General features: G+C 47.3%; 1 protein-coding gene across 1 annotated transcript in view; it reads left to right on the forward strand.

Moving 5' to 3' along the window:
• TPH2 (tryptophan hydroxylase 2) overlaps positions 1 to 21,468 on the forward strand; it is a 745,039-nt gene that overhangs the window by 563,536 nt on the left and 160,035 nt on the right. Inside the window, exon 8 of the mRNA XM_069627755.1 lies at positions 20,964 to 21,090. Within this exon, the coding sequence (XP_069483856.1) occupies positions 20,964 to 21,090 (127 nt within the window). The remainder of the gene's footprint in view (positions 1 to 20,963; positions 21,091 to 21,468) is intronic.

Below are 21,468 nucleotides of genomic sequence, written 5' to 3' on the forward strand. Positions count from 1 at the left end.
TGGCCTATCGCGTGTTCTACTTCACGCGTCCCCCTGTAATACACGTTCCCTGGCCCATCGCGTGTTGGACTTCCCGCTACCCCTGTAATACACGCACCCTGGCTGTTCGCGTGTGATGATTCCCGCGTACCCCTGTGATTCACGTTCCCTGCCTAGTCGCGTGTAGTACTTCCCGCGTACTCCTGATTTGGAGATTGCCCGCTTTGCTTTCCTTGTTTGCCTGCCCTGTGAAGTGGTCCGGGGTTAGCGCAGCCCCTAGCGATGATTTAGCGCTTTTGATGGCTTTTCCGTGCGCGAGGGCGTTCTTGGGGGCGTTACTGGCGCTGCTGCAGGCTCGCTGCGATTCTCTGCGCCACGGCTGTTTTGGGAGCTTGAAATCCATGAATACGCTGTGCGCGGAAATCTGTTTTAGCGCACGTGCCTGGCGCAGACTATCGCAGGCGCACGCTGTGCGCCAGCCGCGTGCGCTACTTGTGCGCTGGATTCTATGAATTAGCCTGCATGTGTTTATTGATGTGAAGGATATCAGTGCCTCGATAGCTCAGGGGCAATACGTTTGTTTTGGAAGCAAGACAACACGGGGCAAAACAGGTTCGGATCCCGCGGCCGCGCTTAGGAGCCCTTCACGCTGCTATCATAAATGAACATTACATACACCAACAAAATGCCCAGGTTGAAATCAGTGTTCAGGTGTGGCAGTGAAGTACACAATAGCGCACAATTCTGGGATAACAAAAAAGCTTTTTATTTTAATTTTCTTCTTTTCTTTGGTTACAGCATGCAGGCTACAGACAGTGCAGATTCATACATATTTTCGCTGAAGCAAATCAGGATATAGCTGTGAGCACATATTATTTTCACCGGATAACTTATCCCCTCAAAGTTTAAAACTAGAGAAAATAGGAAGAGGTCGGGATCATATTTTAGATGCTGGTGTGTTTGCAATTCACAAATGTGCGCAAGGGTGTCTCAAAGAGGATCACGGCATCTCCAGATTTCCCCAGTTTAAGGCTTTGCGAATCTGTTAAAAGCCAGCAGGTGCATCAGAGGTGCTCACGGGCATCTCCCGATTTACCACAGGGACAACTTTGTGACTCAGACCTTAAGAATCAATGCACCATGAGGCATATTTCTGACTTTTAACATCCTACCTGCTTTTTACATCCAGCACATTTTGGTAAAATAATGCTTGCTTGTAAACTAATGTGCACTTGTTAAATCATGGTAATTTGTCACATCAAGCTTTTTTGTTACAATAGGCCTGTTTGAGTCATGCTTGCAACACACACATACACATGCATGCAAATGTGTTTAGACAAAGTACCCTGATGGATATGTCATCAGACTCTGGTGGTAGCAACAACAAAGTGTAGGTGTCAGAAGTATTGCATACAGACTATGTAGAGGTTTCCAAACAAATACACAGAGGGTAGAACTCCAGCAAACTAGCATGCCTGTGTGCATGGGGGGGGGAAAGAAAACCAAGATGTGGTCTGAGCCGTTATTAGCTACCACACAGCAGAGACAACTCACCCACTGTTTTAGGTTACAGCACCCGTCTTCAGGATGAGCAAGGTTTTATCTCTAACATTGCATGGCAGAAAGTAAATAAACACTGAGGCACGTTTGCCATAGAAGTCATTTTAAGCTCAACATAATGAAGCTCACTTTATAGAGCTCAGAAGTATGCAATCTTGTCTTGTTGACCCTATGGTATGGGCCTAATTCACAGAACGTTTTCCAGTAGGTTTTTTCCATTAGAACACGCTTCTGTGATTCTGTGAATTAGGCAGGCCCAGCCCCAGTATCAGGATTTTGAACTGTGCAAAAGTAGCATTTTCTGTTAAGTCGTGAATTGACACGATTCAAGGATGATGATTTGAGGGCCACTTTTTTGAGGCGCGGGGTGGGCCACCTTTTTTGCGATGCGGGGTGGGCCACTTTTTTGAGGCAAGGGATGGCCAACTTTTTTTTGAGTGTCCGGTCTGACCCTGCTGTCATGGGTGCAGGTCGATAGGTGGCCAGGCCTGCTTGGAGCCCCATAAAAGTGTCACTCAGCCTGACGGACGTTATCAATAGCGGTGGAATCCGTAGATTAAATCAGTAGGTCGTAGGGCCGCATAAAAAGCAATAGCCTAATGGCTATATAGGTAGGATTGACAAGTATGCTAGTGCTTGTTTAGCTAATATGCCTGTAGACTCAACTGTCCTGAAAACATGCGAGGGGCGGAGGAGTAAATGAACACCAGAGGCCTCATTACGAGTCAGGCGTTAAGGGGTTAACGGCACCGTAAACAGCGCCGACCCTTAACGCCTGATTACAAGGACCCTTAGCGCCATGGTGATTTTAACGCCTGCTTTTTGCAGGCGTTAAAATCCATGGAGCTAAGGGACCATGGTGCTAATTACGCCACCGTAATTTACGGTGGCGTAATTAGCGCCTTCCCCACTCCCATTATGCCCTATGGGGCAAAAATGGGAATGGGGAAGGGTAAAATGGGAAATGGGGATTTACCGCCCCACTCACCTTGGAATGGGGCGGTAAATCCGCCATCCACCATGGTGTAAATGTAGTTTACACCATGGTGGTAAGGGTACGACCCAGGCGGTAACTTACCGCCTGGGTCGTAATGAGGCCCCAGGACATAAATACAAGAAGTGCCCCCTGCTGGTGACAAAATATTGATACTCAAATAGCAATTATGTACTGCTGGTAGGTGTGGGATTGTGAAACAGGAGGAACATGTAGTTTCATGCGTTTTTTGTTCATAATTGTGTAATTGTAATTGGTTATTTATACTGCGCTTAATACCTACAGGTTTCTAAGCACAGATCCCGGGATCGAATCTGTGTTGCTCTGCATCGTCTTGCTTCCAAAGTGAGCACGTTGCCCCTGGAACACTAGGGGCCTCATTACAGCTATGCCGCTATTGGCGTATGGCTGCCTCCAAAACCGGGTCCGGGTTCCCTGAATGGGGAATTACCGGGCCATTCCGAGTTTGGAGGGCCCGGTAACTCCTCCCTCAGGGAACCCTGGCCCGGCACTTCCTCATTCCCATTCGAGCCCCCATAGGGCTCAATGGGAATGTGTGCAGGGAGCTAACAACGGGCCGATTATAACTGGCACGTTGTTAGCTCGCTGGTCCCCTCACGGGACCCGGTAACGACGCCTGGTTTTACCAGGTGTCCTTACCGGGTCCCGCGAGGGGACCTCGTAATCAGGCGGAATGGGTTTAACGGGTCCGCATCCATTAGCGGCACCCGTTAACCCATTCCGCCAAGATTGTAATGAGGCCCTAGATGTTTGTGTTATTTGCTTTTGTAGCAGTCTTCCCAGGCCTATTTTCCAGGGCTTTTGGAAATCTACATTTTAAGTGAAAGAAGATTAGGACTGCAATATTACATTCACTACACAGCTCCAGTATTAAAAGATGTCACAGCGTTTTAGGCATGGTTTTATGGCATTGATGTTTTAACCTAGAGATATGGATTTCAAACCAGAGTTCCTGAATTAACAGTGTATATATGCTCGAGTCATTTATGCAAGACAAAGATGCAAAAAAGATTTGCAGTACAAATATGTGTTGGAGTAACACTGTTCAAGGTTAACATTTAAATCACCTATGAGCAAGATAACACTAAAACAGTGTTGTCAAAATATAATTTAACAAAGGGCCTAATTCCCCCAAAGCGTTTTATAATAGCAAATCCCCATTGGAAAACGCTTTGTGAATAAGGGCCAAAGGCTTGTTAAATGTTTAACAGCATAATTCCAATGCTGTGCTAGCACAAAGAAAAACATCTTTGCAATTTTAAAAGTGTCAAATTACGCAAGAGGATTGGTACAGAAAAAAACAAAAAATAGGGCAAAGGGAAGTTTATGGACCATATTATGAAAACCTCTGTAAGAAACAAGATTTCGTATCTAATAATGCAAAGCATTAGTGTAGTGTGCAAACTAATGCCTTGTACCACATTACCATATGAAATCCACAGTTTTCCAGAAAGCTGCTACTTGACACACTTACTGGCTATGTGTCGCAAAGAAACCGAATTTGAAGTATAAAATTATGTGAACCTCTAAGGAATTGTTATAAAAGCACTATGCCCGATTTGGAAACCATTTGAATTGATAGACATTAAGGATAGGGCAAAAAATAAAAATGTATTCACTGCTTGTTATTTTTCTGTCACATTGGAAGAATACTTTCCAACCCAACATGACAATTTTTAAAAACAAGATGGTATAGAATCATGTTATGTAGCTTCATCCTCTCCAACATCAAGGGAAGTATGTATGTAAGTACCAGAATTCTAATTGATTTGATCTTCAAATATTGTATCTGGGTTTCTCTTTTGTATTTTTAAGCTTTTAATATGCACAAAACACAGACTTGTTGAATTGTTATTTATAAATGTGCAGATAAACCTTTGAATTGTACATAAAAGCAAACCGTTTTGTGCCAAATGAGCAGACCTTAAAACATGATTACCAGAGAGCTGCGATATCTGGTCTGCTTTCTTCTGTCCAGAGCCCCTTCCACTCAAATGGCCTATATAAAAAGAAAGATCAGGTAATGGGCTAAACAATGCACCAGTATGTGAGAAGGCAAACCTTTTCACAGAAGACATCACACTTCTGTCAGTGATATAAGATCACTGTATCGTCCACTGGCAAATCCAGCATACGAGAATGAACGCCTTGGTTCCACAGTCTTGAATTTGGTTACCTAATTACATCTCCAAATTAACATTGTATGCTCATCAGAAGGGATGGCTGCTTAGGTTTTACAACAAAGCTGTTTCTTATCCTGTGTACCAATGTAACATAAATTTAACAACCCTCTTTATGCCTTCGCGCCCTAATACCCTCGGGTCTGGTGCGCAATGTAAATAATAAAACAAACAAACAAACAACCAGTCCGAGGAAACCGATTTCTAGTCCTTCACCATACTGTTGCTATGTTTGCTTTTATAGCAACCTCTATCTGGTGCAGGTACATTCCTGATAATAGCACTTGTTATTCTACCAAACTAAGTACATATATATGCAGGTTCATCAACTTCAGACATAGGAAAGACTGATTCAGCCTTGCTGGAATTTGGTTTTGCATTGTTGCATATGAACGCAAATCTCTGCAATTAATGCTTAACATACTGAGCTAGCTTCTGAACCATCACAACACTTATTTATCAAGAGTTTATCAGTATGCATTTCAGCTTTAGCTATTGTACATGATCAATATGATCCCCACAGAAATGTGAGAATGCTACTATAGTTGTGCCGTAGTGAATGCACAAACTAGTAAAGGATTACAGGATTCATTAATCAGAGCAGAATGTACTTGTCAGCAACAGACAGGAAATAGGTTAAGCGTCAGCAGCATGCCATAACATATCCTTTAGATCAGGCAGGCTTGTGGGCCCAGGTCAGGGCCTGGGCAAGTGCCACTTTTGCCCTCCCATAAAGACGTGTCTGCCACAAATACATAAAAGCCTGTTGGAGTCTGAGGGGGAATACTTTTTCTGTAACAGGTTTCTGACCATTTTGAGTTCATCACCCACGGGTATGTTATTTGGTTTTGTATAGTGTGATGTGACCCGAAGGTATCTTGGCGCTAAGGAGGCAAACAATCAAGGAGGCAGGAAAGATCTGGCAAGAATTACCTAGAAAAAAGAAAGGTCTTCAAACATTTCTGGAACTGGACATGGTCCTCTGTCAACCTCAGTGCTACCAGGAGAGAGTTCCACAGGAATGGTGCGGCGATAGAAAAGGCAGTGCCAGCCACAGATTTCTTTTTAAACCTAGTCACCACAAGGAAGCCAGTATTTGCCGACCAATGGGTTCTAGCTGGTGAATAAGGAGCAATCTTCTCCTGAAGGTAGAAAGCCCCTTGTTTATGCAAGGCCCAATGTGTCAAACAGAGAGCCTTGAAATTAGTTCTGCTTTCAACCGGGAGCCAGTGAAGCTGAGATAAAACAGGAGAGATATGTGCATATCTCGGCAATCCAACAGCTAACCTGAGCTGCAGAGTTTTGAAGGACTTACAGTCTCTTGATGTGATATTTAGGCTGGACCAATAAAGTGGCGTTACAATAGTCAAGAAGACCTAAGACCGCGGAGGTCCCCATCGACCCCCTAAGTGAGTACAGTAAAAAAGGTATCACCTTTTTCAAGGTTTTTCAAGGTTTTAAGTATATAAAAGCCAGCACTGCACCTGGCACCCAACTGTAAATCAGGTTATACAGAGGTTGCAGTTTTAGCCTGAGTGGTGAAAGTATCTAAATTAGGTGACCAAAAATCAAAGGTCCATAGAAAATGCACAGCAGGTGGACTAACAACCAGAACCACGGTCTTATAACCAAATTAACTTGAGACAATTCATATTCATCCAGTCCCCTATGATGGCCAAACAGGCATTCAGACGAGCTGCTGGCTCTTTAGGATTCTGATCCACTCAGAGGATTAGCTGTGTTTCATCTGTGTGTGAATCAAATTGGCAGCCGTGAGAATGGATATGGGTAGCAAGGGGCTGGACATAGATACTAAAAATAGAAATACAAAGAGGGTTAACATTGATTTTTATTAAAAAGAGCTCTGTCCAGCTGTTATAAACCAATCTCTAAATCTCCTAATATGCCTAATGCATTATCTCGCTCAAGCAAGAAATGATGGTGATTCATGAGTCCACCCTTCAACTAATGGGATGGCCCAATGTGAATCAGGGTGGAGGAATCCCTACGTTCATTGATAATAGGCACATCCAGACCTCATTCACAGCAGAAGACACATACACCACGCATTCAGAAACAAACACAAATCCCTTGCTCATACCTAGGCTATGGTCCCTACTACCCTCAGAAGGAACACACCACATCCCACATAACAACAGTACTGCAACCGATCTTATAGTATGATCAGTGATCGCTACCAAGCTATGTTCTTAGTGTAACCACAACTCCCCCTGCATATAGACAGAGCACAGTCAAGACAAGCAATCGATTCCCAGATGTGTTACTACTAAAGCCCCACCATCGGTTTGATAGAATACTGTAATTCAGTCTATGCTGAGAGATATTACAAGTTTTGCAAAGGGTTGAAAATGTTCCTCTTCACACAGTGACGTGTTCACTCTTTGGTGTGTCCACTACTTTACAGTCCGTGCACCAAGACACATCTCTAGGCTTTCATCACCATATAATAGACATACATTGATGAGGATTGTATGGCCACCAACCAGCAGTCTTAATCTTACTGAATCTCTGTGACATATGACACTGTTGATCATCAGATACCTCTCTCTAACCTTTGTGAGTGGTTAGGTTTGCCTTGAGTATCTCTTCACTGGCTTACCAGTTTGCTCACAGGTCAGAGCCAACTGGTTACACTGGGTAACTCGCAATTAAAGAGTAACAATATCTCACGCAAGGCCCATTCGGCCCACCCTCTTTCCACTTTATTTCAATGCATACCTGTTGCCCAGATCAAAGAGCACAACCACCAGATGACAATTGGTCGAATACTCTTGCTTCACTGAGGATGTATAATACTGTGCACCTCGTCTCAATCCTATTGTCACTTATTGCATCAGCTATTGCTGGGCTCAAGATGCCATAATTGGTGCGGCACAAACGATTTGCTCCCATTCATTTACACACTGCAGTTGCTCTGCAGCCTGAAATGCCATTAGACATTGCAAATGTTCTGGAATTCTATTCTAAATTTGCTTAAGCACCTACAGTGATGGTTACAGTTTGGCAATGGAAGGAGCATGCATAGCGCCCACCAACTCAGTGGCAGCTGCTGATGAGTGTTCCGCTGAAGCCATTTGTAGAGACTGCTAGTCTGTCAACAAGTGAGGTGCTACTGCTGGTGTACACGATTGAATTGGACCATTCCAACACAAGGACACCTCTCCAAGTTATGTGTTGAACGGCTGTCTTTTATTAAAATGAACCACCGCAACATCTCAGCACATCACAGGGAGACACCTGGTCCACCCCCAACAGCAACACACTGGATCGGAAGGGGGTGATGACGTGTTTCCCAGTATATGTTATGCATGGATATCTGGGGGGCTGAAGATAAAGAAGCATAGAGAGTATGACACTGCAATCAACAGTGTCGGAGCATGAGTGAACAGCAAGTAACATGGCTTTGACCACATTTAGAGGTCCATTCCCTGGCCTTTAAAACACGCAAGCACATATATTCATACAGAACTCATGCTCTTATTCACATGCATACATGAAACATACACTCTCTCAGTCACCCATGTAGTCATACAGCATATGGGGCCTCATCAGGAGTCTGGCGGTATCCCTGTGAAAATTCAGCCGAGCCGAATTAACACTACCGCTGGGACCTGCGGCGCAACTAGTGCCACATCACAACCTGGCATGAAGGCGTGCACCACTTTGGCGGTAATGCTAATTCCATCTGGCAGAATTAGCGCCAAAACAAGGCACTCCACTGAAACTCCTCTGCAAATAGCGCTACCGCTGGACCTCCATCAGCGCTAATAGCGCCAGCGGAAATAGCGTAATCGCTGCAACGGGAAGCATGGCAGAGGCCATCTTTAAAAACAAAATCCACCCTGAATCCCCCCTTTTCTGCAGACATCCCACCCTAAAAGGCACTGGGAAGATGTCACAAGAGCGGACCCGAGGGAAGTTGCCTGAAAACAAGCTTCGGAAGCTGAAATTTAGTGAGTTAATAGTCCTCACAGATGAGGTGGCTGGCCACTTTGACAAGTTAAATGGGAGCAGGAGGTGCAAAAGGTCAGGCCTGCATAAAACCACCATCTGGCTGGTAATAAGCCAGAAGGTAACTGTGGCAGGCAGTGTCCCCCATGACACAGAAGACTGCCACAAAAGATGTAATGGCCTAAGTGTCAGGGTGCGGGGACTCATCTCCCAACACCGGCAGGAGGTCAAGGCAACAGGAGGAAAAACCACCAAACCCCTTGCCCTCACACCATGGGAGGAGAATTGCAGCAGTATCCTTGACATGGAGGGTATACAGGGATTCAGCAGAGCTGAGGTGGGTGCCAGCAGCCAGGAGGCAGGGGATGAGTCACCCACCCCCCAATTTACACAGCAAATGACCATTCATAAATGTTAGCCTAGCATAAAATGCTGTAATGGACAGGGACACATGCCAGCAGGCCCAAGAGGCTGGCCCGGGCAATCAGCATGAACTGATGGGGTGCCACATCAGCCCCCCTCCACAGCTGCCTGGGGGAGGGCACCACGTGCACCCAGGAGCAGTTGTGGTGTTGTAAGTGGCCAATTCAAGTGCACTGCACCCCTCTCAGCTTCTGGCACTTTCCGTGCCAGCAGGAGTGTATCGTGTGAGTATCTTTGACACCGCGCAGTAGTCACACTAACATGTTGCAGGCCCAGTTGGCCAGCCCCATGCTGGCATGGCAGACGAGCCCCATGCTGGCATGGTAGATGAGCCCCATGACAGTGTTTGACTCCCTGCACCTACATGGGTGCAGCAAGCCAAAAACAAAACAAGACAGAGCACCGCTGCTGGCTGCACAGCAGCGTCACATTGAGCCATTGCAATGTCATAGACAAAGCCAGTAGACCAACTCCCTCAAGGCGTGCATTGTCAGGGGAGGGGTTGTGGTGGCATGAACACATACGACTATCCCATGTGCTGCAAAAACAACGGCTGTGCCTGTATGCCATCACATGCCAGACATTACCATCAGAGCATGCCACAATATGCGTGACCCTGCAGTTCCCCATGCATGCATGTTATACCCAGACAGCCTGCCGACCGCACAGGGGCTGAAGGCCACCTGGCCATGGGTCACAGGCACATATTCACAATCATTCCCACAATGCTGTGGGCACATGCAAAGGCCCCTGATCAACCATGCACACCTGGCCATATGGGTGGGGTGTCACTCAGATCAATAGCATGTGTGACTTGCATGCTGTTAGAATGGATTTCGAAATTCAGCTCTAGTGGGCCACCATTGTTTAGTGAAACAGGGAACACTACTGGGAAGATAGCCAGACCAATTTATGGTAGCTTGGAAAGCAGTCAGGGCTAAGCTGCAGGAGGAGTGAGGGTGATCTGAGGTCTTTGTGAATAATGGAAAACACAGTAATATCACCACTCAAACAGACACTATGTAAAATATATTGGTCAATGCGGTAAATTGCGGAATTCCACCAAAACCTGTAAGGGAAAAGGGCAGGCAAACTTTATCACATTGACAGACTTCAGAGATGGATAACCCTAACTTTATAAGTCCAGCCGTACGAAGATTGAAGCCTTGTGCTCAGTGTTAGATGTCCGTGTAAAAGCACTTGGTCGTGCGTAAAGACACAAAGTACAATATTGAAGGTGGTGGCAAAGTTAGAGAGAGGATCCTCAAGTGTGGAAAACAGGTTCAGAGAGAAAGGGGAGGATCTGCTGCAGAGAACAAAGCTATTCCCAACTTTCAGAGGGCTTTAGGAAGCAGAGGCTAGCCAAGGCAAGGTCCACAAGGGATGTGCGTAAAAATGCAATGGATGAACTAGGGGCCACCGCCAAGTGGTTTGATTACTCACCACCCTTAGCTCACGCTGGGTCCAAACATGGCAGATCTAAAGAAGGTCGCATGTAGTATGATTTACCACCCTTGGTCTACCTTCAAAATGTACAGGAGCTGCAAGTACAGATGCGGGTCTGGTTTACAACAGGAGCTGTATGTCTTGTCTCGATTGCAGGACAAAGAAAGCACTGATGCAGCTGGTCTCAGGACACTTTAAGAAAAGCTGGAAAGTTACCAGCAGCTACCGTCACTGTTGCATAGTGACACAGGGGCACCCAACTCTCACAGTCTGATGCACCCTTCTCTCTCATGGTGTCATGATTCCTTCCCCTCATGTCCCCAGCCCTCCAAGATGTCAGGCTGGAGCCAGGCCACGGTCACCTACATGGCCCGCAAGGGCCTCTCCATCCCTCCAAAGAGCCACTTGGAGTCAGACTTGGCGCTTGTGGCACCACACTCACTCACTCCCATAGGATAACATTGGGGATTGGACTTGTAGTGCATTGATGGGGACAAGATGGATGCCCCCACATATTTCGGTTCCCAGAACTGCATGTACAGTCTAGTCTTTTGGGTGTGGTTCAGCCCAGAGACACCTGGGATACCCAGATACTATTTAAGCCACACCCAGGCTGAGAAACATGCTTTGCGTTTTCTGCACCTGCAGCATGACACTCACCGTGTTCGGATCGGTCTCCAGTAGGCCTGCATCTTTCTTCTGTGCTCAGCTCCTGCAAGAACAAGAACACCGTTAGGAACAGCCTTACCTTGCGGTGCTTCTGCCCATCATTCATCGCTCCTTCTGTTCTGCGGGCATCTTCAGCGGTGTCATTCCCATCCCGGCATGCCGCTTCCTAAGGAAAAGGGAAAAGAACAGAAAAAAGGCATTAGTAAGCATTCAGCAAATCTTCGCTTATTTTTAAAGACTGTACGAGCTTCAAACGCTTACCTGAATCCCAGCCGCTCTGGGGGAACTCTGTCTCCGGAACTTCTCATCCATCTGCAAGAGGGAAAAGACACTCCAGGTTAGCGTGGAAACATTTAGAGGCACCGCATACCGCGCTTACTCTCCGCATTTGTTCTTCATAAGTGGCAGCCACGCTGAAAACGTCGCAGCACCTAAAAGTCACAGAAAAATAACTCAGTTCAATACTAATACGAAAGGGGTGCATCGCGCATCGCGCTCTCACTCACCTTCTGCGCTACTCATCTCAGCAGCACGCCGCCATCCCCGGACGCCGGCCATCATCTAAGGAAGGAAAGGAACAAAGTTAGAGAACTGTTCAAAAGACTCATTATACTTACCTGTCGGACTCTTGCCAGTGAAGTAACTAGGCAGCAACGAGCCCGCATCAATCAACGCGCCCCTGCGCTGAAAGCAGGACGCAGAGCACACTATCCAAGAAAACAAGGTGAGCTGTGGATCAAAGGGAAGGGTTGCACCCCGGGGAAGAAGGGGTTCAAGCACACTGAGACAATAGGGAGTTAAACTCTACCAATCCTGTGTTTCAGGCCCAGTCTCCAGTCGAGTAGCCTCCAGGGAATGGTTCGAGGTCGTAAGAGGTCAGAACAGGCTGAGTGACATCCCCGTGGATACCAAAGCAGTTGGGATGACAAAATTTGGCAAGAAGATGCTTTGCAGTTCAAGCTAGGATTTCCCCAAAGTTCAAGGCAAAACTCAATAAGACAACCCTCCTACTCAGATACCAAGTTCCAAGCTGCTCAGTCCATTGGAGGGCCCAGAGACACTTCTGAGTAGGCTCTTTTGCAGGGCAACAAGGAGACATTGGGAGTGATTGGTCACACCACTCCAAGGGGTTGAAGCACCCTTAAAGGTTTTCAGAGAACCAGCGCAAAGCAGGGCTATACCGGAACTACAGCGGGCTCAAGTTGCCAACCTTATTCTGTGCGGTTCTGGATAGTCCTTGGGTCTGCTCAGCTCTTCTGCATACTTAGCTCTGTGTACAGGTTGATTCAGACCTGTTACTGAACTCTGAGTCTGCATTCAGGACCCCTCCTCATATCCACAAGTCCAAGGGGTGCTCGTAACCAGATGGCCAATGAAGAGATCTGCCCTCATGCATGCCAGCAGTGGCCCAATCAGGGATCACTATGGCTCGCATGTCCTTGTGCACACAAGACATCCTGGCACCAGTCATGTGGATTGGGATCAGACAGTCCATACCCCATTTCCTGGGTACCTAAACACGTGACCTGCAGTAGCCTGCAAAAAGCAACTGCTTTCACGGGCAACTGCATGCCCAAATTTGGACTCCCAGAGTCACAAAGACCAGGGGGAAGGCCAACGGACCAAATAGCCAAAGGAGAAGATAAAAAACCTTGTGGCACGGCCATGACTTACACTAGCCACAGTCATGAGCCAAATGCGGTAAGCTTGGTATGGCTCGGTAAAATATTGTAAAAATATATGAAAAGCTTCTGCTGCCACCGGTCTACTCCTAGGCACATTGCCCAGTTACCAGAAAATCCTTAGCGGATGACTAGGGCCCAAAAACGCAAGGACCCCATTGCATGTTACAGTAATGTACTTTGCACAATAAAATAAAGTTGCCAAAAGCGGCAACAAAGTTGAAAGACTAAGAGAAACAACGTTTCTCAAGACTGACAGTCTGAAGGACATGTCAGTTTCCCCAAAATGATGAGTGAAAGCCCAGTGGAGTGCAGCTGGAGGCTGTGCTCCGTTGGCAAACATCAGGACAGGAGGATGCAACAAAAGCAAACTGTTTGAGGGGGTCCACAAACATAGAGGTAAATTAGCAGTAAGTAACATTTTCCCCTAACACTCTCCCCTCCCAGACTATAGAAAGGGACCCTAATCTACCCCTTGATGAGTGTAATGTGCAGGCCGTTTAAACATTATGGACAATCGTTCAGCATTTCTATGTTGGAGACCTGTCCTATGCTCAGTAGTGAAGTCAAAGCCTTGAAGGCTAATGGACCAACTGAGCCATTTAGGATTCTCACCCTTCATGTTCTTCAGCCACTTTAAGGGCATATGGTCAGTCTGCACATTGAAATGGGTCCCATAGAAATAGGGCCTCATTTTCCAAAGGGCCGACACAATAGAAACACATTATTTTTCTACAGTAGACTGTCTGAGCTCTCTGTCCTTAAGCTGGTGACTGATGAATCTAATAGGAAGTTCGCTACCTTTCTCATCACACCAAGTTACCTTCTGGGGTTTCTTTGTAGTAGTGAGGGCAGTCAGGGGGGCATCTATGGTATCATAATCTGCTATGAAGTTCCTGTAATACCCAGTGAGGCCCAGGAAAACCCTCACTTGGGTTTGGGTTGTGGTGTAGACCAGTCTTGTACTGCTTGTAACTTTCTGGGAAGAGGCTGAATTGTACCTCCACCAACCTCATTCCTGAGGTAGTCCACTGAGCCCTGAGAAATGTATAGAGGTAAATTAGCAATAAGTGAAATGTTTCCTAACACATGCCAACCCACGTGAACGTACCATACCTGACAGAATATCATTTGTCCCCAACAGGCTGAGGAGGAAGAGGCGGAAGGCTCATCAGTGACTGGTGCCTCCTGTCCTTCATTGTCCACTACCACTGCGGATGGCCAGACACATGTGACGCTGAAACGCAAGTCCCAGCATGCCACACCTGGCCCCAGCAAGACCAAGCCTGCTGGTGGCAGCGCAGGCCCTGTGCCAACCCCACGTCCCACCTGGAGCACCTCCACACCAAGTGCACTCACACAACCAGCTGCAGTAGCTGTGACTGAGGACACACGTGCTGGCAGGAGTGTCAGTGGCACCCAAGAGGAAGCCAGCAAACAGCCACAAGATGATCTATGACCACACAGCCCTGACAGCATACATAACTGTCAGCGGACCCAGACACCCAAGGGTGAAATGGACACCCCCTCATATGGCTCTTCATGATACAGTCCTGACTCGTGATTGAGCCCCCAACCCATTACCCACCCAACACTGAGTCACTCCATCCTTCAGATGGTGACTGACACAGAGAGGCGGCAACTTGAGATGGAGGCCATTGTCAACACTCACTCCTTCCACCTTCAGGCCATATGTGGCTGTATGCAGGGAGCCGCCCGCAGGATCTTCCGATCCATGGAGAACAACTGGGTACAGTCGGCTGCAACAACTGGTGAACTGACAGTGTATGGCCAGTGTGTCAGGGAGCTGACAGAGGGTATCTCTGCATTTGCGGAGTCCATGCAGCAGAGTATTGAACTGACTCTGCAGCACATCTGGGGGCCAGGGTACATATCTGCCAGCTCTGCCACACACGCTGAGGGATCATTGCCCAGCACACCAAGGTGCTGGTCTGAACTCAATCTGAGCCCAACGTCACTTGGGGCAGCCCTGAGGGAGAAGAGGCCACGCAAGTGACAGTGTCCCACTTGTTACCCACAGTGGACGTGTTGGGGTGGTGTTGGGTTTGAGGGAAGGGGGGATAGTGTGTTGGGGTGGTTTTGGGGGGAGAGGGGATAGTGGTTTGTGGTGGTGTTGGGGCTGGGGGAGGGTGAAAGTGTGTTGGTGGTGGGGGAGGAGCGAAAGTATTTTGGGGTGGTGTTGGTGGTGTAGGAGGGGGGATGGTTTGTGTACAACAAAAATAAAACATAGTTAAACTTCATCAATGCAAGAACATTACTCATGTCATTGTGTTTATTCATGAATGTGTCTGGGACACAGTGGTGCATGGTATGTGCCGTACGAATGTCAATTGTCCATCAGTTTCTGGCGAGCCTCTCGTCCATCCCTGACATCATCTCTGGCAATGCGTGCAGTCGCCTCTGTCACAGGCACTCTGCCCTCATCCTCCGAGGCTGGCATGTCCACATCAGGGAGTATAGGGACATTACTCTGAAGGCAAATATTTTCCTCACGTTTTCTGGTTTATACATTAGGGCACCTCCTTACCGGTCCAGGCAGCAGAAACAGGCCTTCAGGCGGCCAAAAGTATGCTCTATATAGACACGGGTCCTGCTGTGAGCGTGATTGTAGGCCAACTCCTGTGGTGTCTGTGGATCCTGCACAGATGTCATGAGCCAGGGCAGCTGCGGGTATCCGGAATCACCTCCATGGAGAGAGGCAGAGCCATGAGTCACAGTGTATTGTGTTTGGGTGGCCTTTCGTGGCATATATGCAAAGTGCATCATGTGAATGCATTTGGGGCTACATTGCGTGGCATGTGTCTTATTCTATGCTTGTGCATGTTGTATCACTCGCCTCATGCATCGTATTTTCTCCACATGCACCCTGTTCCCTTGCAGTTGATGTATCATCATGTGTCTGCTGTTGCCGTGTCAAGCTGACATGGTGGCTGTCTTGTGCCAGTATATTGTTCTTGTGCATGTAGCCTGATGGATTAACTATCGGCCCTCCATAGGCTTCTGGGGGCGGCTGGTCTGCATTGATGGCTGAGTGTTCCATGGTACTTGGCTGTGGTACTGGCAGGGTTATTGTTGTGGGATGTGATATGACACTTTGTGTGACATTGATTATGCATTGTGGTAACTGTATTCATGTGTGTGTTGGTAGTCACTACTGTTTGTGTGCATCAGCGCATCCATTCAGGTATGTCCAACATGTACATGTTCTATGGGCTGTACTGTGACATTGGTACGGGAGGTGGGCAGGTTCGACTTGTACATTGACTTGTTATGGCATGCATTGTGCAGTTGTGCACATGCACCCTGCATGTGGTCAGATGCACTGCAGCGCCTGTGCGCTGACACTTTTACTCACCCGCTATCCACGTCCATTGTCCTCTGTGCATCTCCATGTATCCAGGCAGTGTACTGTTCCATAGGACCATGGTATCATGTGTGGAACCAAGGTAGCAGGCACAACAGTGGGTGATGTACAGGTTGGGATCTCAGGCCACCTGCACATTCAGTGAGTGGTAGTGCTTCCTGTTGCGGTACACCTCTTCGTGGGCCATGGGTACAGTCCAAGGCTGTAATGACATTTGTCATTTGTGCAACAGCATGGAACTGTGCCTTTATGGTGTGCACCTGTGCTTGGGTGGTGAGCAATGAGATGTAGTGTGAGACATGCCGCAGGAAGGCTTCCAGCACCTCGACTAACACTGCACAAATTGTTTGCGTTGCTATGCTGTGCAGCATGGCCACAGAGTGCTGGAATGTGCCAGTTACTAGGAATTTCAGGACGGACATTAGCTTTAGTAGTGGGGCACAGCTGACCTGATGTTGATCCTGCCCTCTATGTCTCCCTGGATTGTGGTGAGCAGCTACTTTATGGTTTGCCTGTTGAGGCAGTACAGGGTGACCTACTGACTGTCAGTGAGGGTCCAGGGTGAGGGCCTGGCCCTGGGTATTGGTCCACACCATGCTTGGCCTCTCCTCCTCCTCTCTGCACTCTGTGTTCTGTGCTGGTTGTCCTGCCTCTGCACTTCCAGGCGCAGCATGAGCAGCTGCATGTCCCATCTCGCAATATGAACTGGCAGCACGGTGTTGGGAACTGTGTTTGGGGAAGTTGTGTGCCTAATGTAGCCCTCTTGAGTGGATTGGGTTCACCTGTGGCTTCATTCGTGCCACCTGTATGTATTTATCTCCACCTGGAGGCTGGAGGTAATTGCACCCTGTTTTTGGTGGTATTAGGGCTGTATTTCGGCGTCAATATTGCCGGGTTGTGGTAATTGCGCTTCTTTGTATCGGCGGAGATTCCGCCAGCTGTAATAGCGCTGGCTGTAATAGCACAGGCTGTTATACAGTCGGCAGTATTTGCACTGGCTCATGATCCGGCAAGTCAGTATTTGCAGCCGAAAATCCATTAAAGCCACTTTTAAGGCTTACTGCTGAGGTTGTGATGAGGCCCATGTTCTCTTATTCAACTGCGTAGCAATAGAGCATTCAGACATCCCCTTGCATGCATGCATGCATACATACATAAAAACTCACAAACATACTGTAGATACACCTGTATAAGCACTTGACTGACCTGCTTGCACCTCAGCATACTGCCCCCAGAAATGAAATGTAAAGCCAGATGCCCCCCTTCATCTCCTCTGAGAATGCTGACTGGCAGGAGAGGACTCCTCACCTGTCAGTCAGTGTGCTGCTGCCACACGCATACGCTTTGTGGAATAATGCAAGGTGGCAGCGCCAGACTTCCTACACCCTACTGGTCTCTCATTATTATGGTCATCATCTTTTGCACAGAAATACATAGTGGGGGACACCGCCCTGGTCAAAAGCAGGCAGCACAGTCCCCCAGGCAAACTAAGTATTCGGGTCAACTCTGCTGCCTGTGTGAGAGTTGATGAATGTTTAGATTAACATTGTAAACACACATTAGAATGTTAATCTAAATGTGCATCTCTTCACCCAAATCAAGGGTGTCAGCACCCTATCGCCCTAACACAGAGGTCTCCACTGGTCTTACTAGGAAGGCAGATGTATAGGATAAAGGAAACATTACCATTCGTTATGGTAATGCTGCTTGACATTTGTCCCCCATTATTTTTTTCAAAACAGATTTCTTCTGGTGTTTGGGGGTGGATTAGGTATGCCTCCATATTGAGGTAGAATACAACCAAAACACGACTCTTTCTGTATGGAGGATTCCGGTGGGGCAAAGCCATATAGGAAGACCCATCTAAGTAAAGGGCATCCCATGTGAGTTACTTCATTTGCCAGTCCAAGAAGCACCATCGTACTATCTTTTATAGTTATTATTGGGGTGTCTGGGTGTGACCAATATAAAGACTGGAGGGGGGGTCTGTACTTCTGATCTCTATATGGTAGAAGAGAGGCACAAAGGACCCCAGCCAAGATGTTCTATTACAGTAGCAATGGACGAGCAATCAAGGTCTAGCTTCTCAGGAGGTGATGCAGGCTGGTTCTTAAGTACAGTTTAGTCCCCAAGCCCCCACAAAGGAATGTCCACACACTGTATTAGTTAAAACACAGTCTTTATATAATTAATATTCAAGGTTATGTACACTATCACAATAACTCACTTTGTGCTCAGAAAATCAACAATGGTAAATATATACCATTCTAAAGTGGCACCACAATTATTATCAGATCTCATTAAAGTGCATCAACTATACTCTGGTCAAATGTCACACAGATCACTTAATAAAGGCAATCAACAACAGACATAGGAGGAAAGCAGTTGGTTAGAACAATTGGCAGAATACTGGACCCTACCACTAGACACAGTCTGTGTGGAGATCCCCCCACCTGGGCAACCTGTAAAATAAAGATATAATACAAGCCCAGTCCATATATTGTCCTATAAGTCTTATTTCCTTCTAAAATGTTTCTACCCCCCAATGTACCTGGTAGAGCAGAGCTCTTTGAGGAGGCGTCGATGGATCCTTCTTGAGTGACTCCCTTTAAAGCAGGAGCCATGGATCATTGAGAGGTGTTGAAGAAGGTGAACTTGGCATCGACAGCGTCGATGAAAAGTTCGAGGGTGCCGTGACCACAGCCTCGATCCAGGCAGCGCTTGTCGGTGACGTCCTACGAGGATGAGGTGTGCGGAGCACCTCTGGGATTGATAGTTCAGGACCGCAAAGAGTTTCTGAAGAACTGTGGCCCAAAAAGGGCGTCAACTCGTCAAAGTCTTTGTGGTCTTTTGGTGGCGAGAAACCCACCGGCAGATTCTCCTCGGGCGCGTCGGCGTCCTCGACTTTCTCCGGCAGGATAAAGCAATTTGACGGTCCGCACAAGGGAGTCCTTTGATTCACCAGTCTTAGGCAAAGGAGCGGGCGGCTCCGGTCGTCTGGGGCATGGCGTCAAGCGGTCCCCTCTTCTGGGCAACACAGCTTCGACAGGCTTCCAGTGGTTACGGCGATACTCCGAACCCTGGTCGACGGCAATGGACTTCGACTGCGTCGATGTCCGGGTGCTTCACTTCGTTCTCCTCAGCGGTCCCTGTCTCTGATCGGCAGCCTTTCGAGGGTCTGACTTCCAGGGAGTTTGGCGAAGGTTAGCGGTGCTCGATAGTCCCTCCGAGCACGGGAAGAGGGCACCTAACCAGGTCCTCTACTCGGATCAGTCCTCGACAAACTCAACAGCTTTCGGATCGGGTCAAAGCAAATGCAGCAGCAGTTCTTCTTCTTTCAGCTGGGCGTCGAGGATAAGCAGTTCCAGTTACTCTTCAAGTGTCAACTCAGCTTCTGAACAATTTCCAGTGGTGAGAGGTCCCCAGATATACTATTCTGTCTCTCATCCACACTGCTGGGTCACACTCAGCAGCCAATCATACAGAAGGGCATTCAGGCAGTCAGTCAGCCAATCAGGCATACAGTGCATTCAGGCCATACTCCTCACTCTCAGACACTCACAACAAGGAATGTGGATTGGGACAAGTACCCAGCCATTCAACACTACACACTGCATTCATGCCAGTTTTGGGCAGGGCTGTCTCAGTCTTTGTCTCTCATGCCAGAAAGCAGACATCCACAACAAGAAGTGCATATTGGTCACACACTCCATTCACCCAGGTCCCACCCACAGGGTGTACCCACAACATATAGTCACTGGGAAGGCTCCAGCCAGTCTGGCCTGGACTTCTCAACAACACCATATATGGAATTTCCACCAAACAGCCAGTCAGGGGGAAGGGACAGAGTCAGGGCTTCCAAGGACTTTGGGAAAACAAGGTAACAGGCAATAGAAAGCAAGAGGCCACAGTGGCCATCTTGTTTCCTATCAGGAATCCATTGATTCCAATGGCAGGGCCTGGGCCTGGGTATTCCAAAATGGAGGATACTCGGGGCACCTGTCAAATTCAGCATGCATCTGCCACCAGCCCATACCCTGCTCTGTGGGCCACACACAGGTGCCCAAAAACATACACTAGGGGCACAGGGTTGCACCCCCACCCATGGGTGCCATAAGGGTATCCCATGGGTCTGTACACCAAACCAAAAACAGGAAGAGCTACACTGCCAGGAGTCCCACATGGATTCCTGGGCAGAACACAATGCAGAACACACATGAAAAAGGACTACAGGACAAGGACAGAGAGGCCCTGTCCCTCCAATGCATTTCCGGTATCACAACCAAAGCTTGTGGAGATCACATAGTCGTTGTAATCACATGTATGCAAATTGTTTAGGGGCTCCGGAGCATGTCAAACGTTTCATGTATGCTAGTTTTCTCAATGAGGTCTGAGTTGGTGTATTATTTGAAATTGAGGGGGGTGAGGAGGGATTTCATTATTTTGTCTGTAGTTACTTCACGTGTTTTAGCTGTGGATATCCATAGTGACCTGAAAAATGTAAAATATTGATGTCAATATTGCAAGATTTTTTTGTAATATCTGTTAACCATGCAAAGTATATAGCGCCTAGAATCCTGTTGGCTAAGTGCGCTCCTATAAATGCTAAAATAAATAAATACATATATATATTTGTTTTTTGTTTTTGTCAGAGACACGTGCCATGAACTTCTCGGACATGTTCCCCTACTTGCAGATCCAAAATTTGCACAGTTTTCTCAAGAAATAGGCATGGCCTCTTTGGGAGCATCAGATGAAGACATTCAGAAGATAGCGACTGTGAGTTTTGAAATGTTTTGTTGCTGACGTTTTCTTGATACAGCATTCTGTCTTCTCTATTTTCAGTATTGGAAATAGTACACACTCTGGCCTAATTGGTACTACTCCATTTCCATATACCCTTTTACACTTGGCTGCACTGTAACTTTGACCGAAAACTCATCATTCTACAGCATGAGTGCAATCACATAACCCTCTCTGCAGTCTGGGAATGTGATTCCCTTGACATCTGCATATACTACATGGCGGCCTGCAATAACCTTATAAACGCCTGTAAAGAATGCTCTTACCACGGGCTGGTTGTGACATCACTACTGACCTGTAATTAGAAAATACCATCACTACGGCACTGTAATCAATGATTAAACTTCAGTTCTG

This window comes from Ambystoma mexicanum, chromosome 12 (assembly GCF_040938575.1).
Source record: "Ambystoma mexicanum isolate Mex_15411 chromosome 12, UKY_AmexF1_1, whole genome shotgun sequence".
Classification (NCBI taxonomy): domain Eukaryota; kingdom Metazoa; phylum Chordata; class Amphibia; order Caudata; family Ambystomatidae; genus Ambystoma; species Ambystoma mexicanum.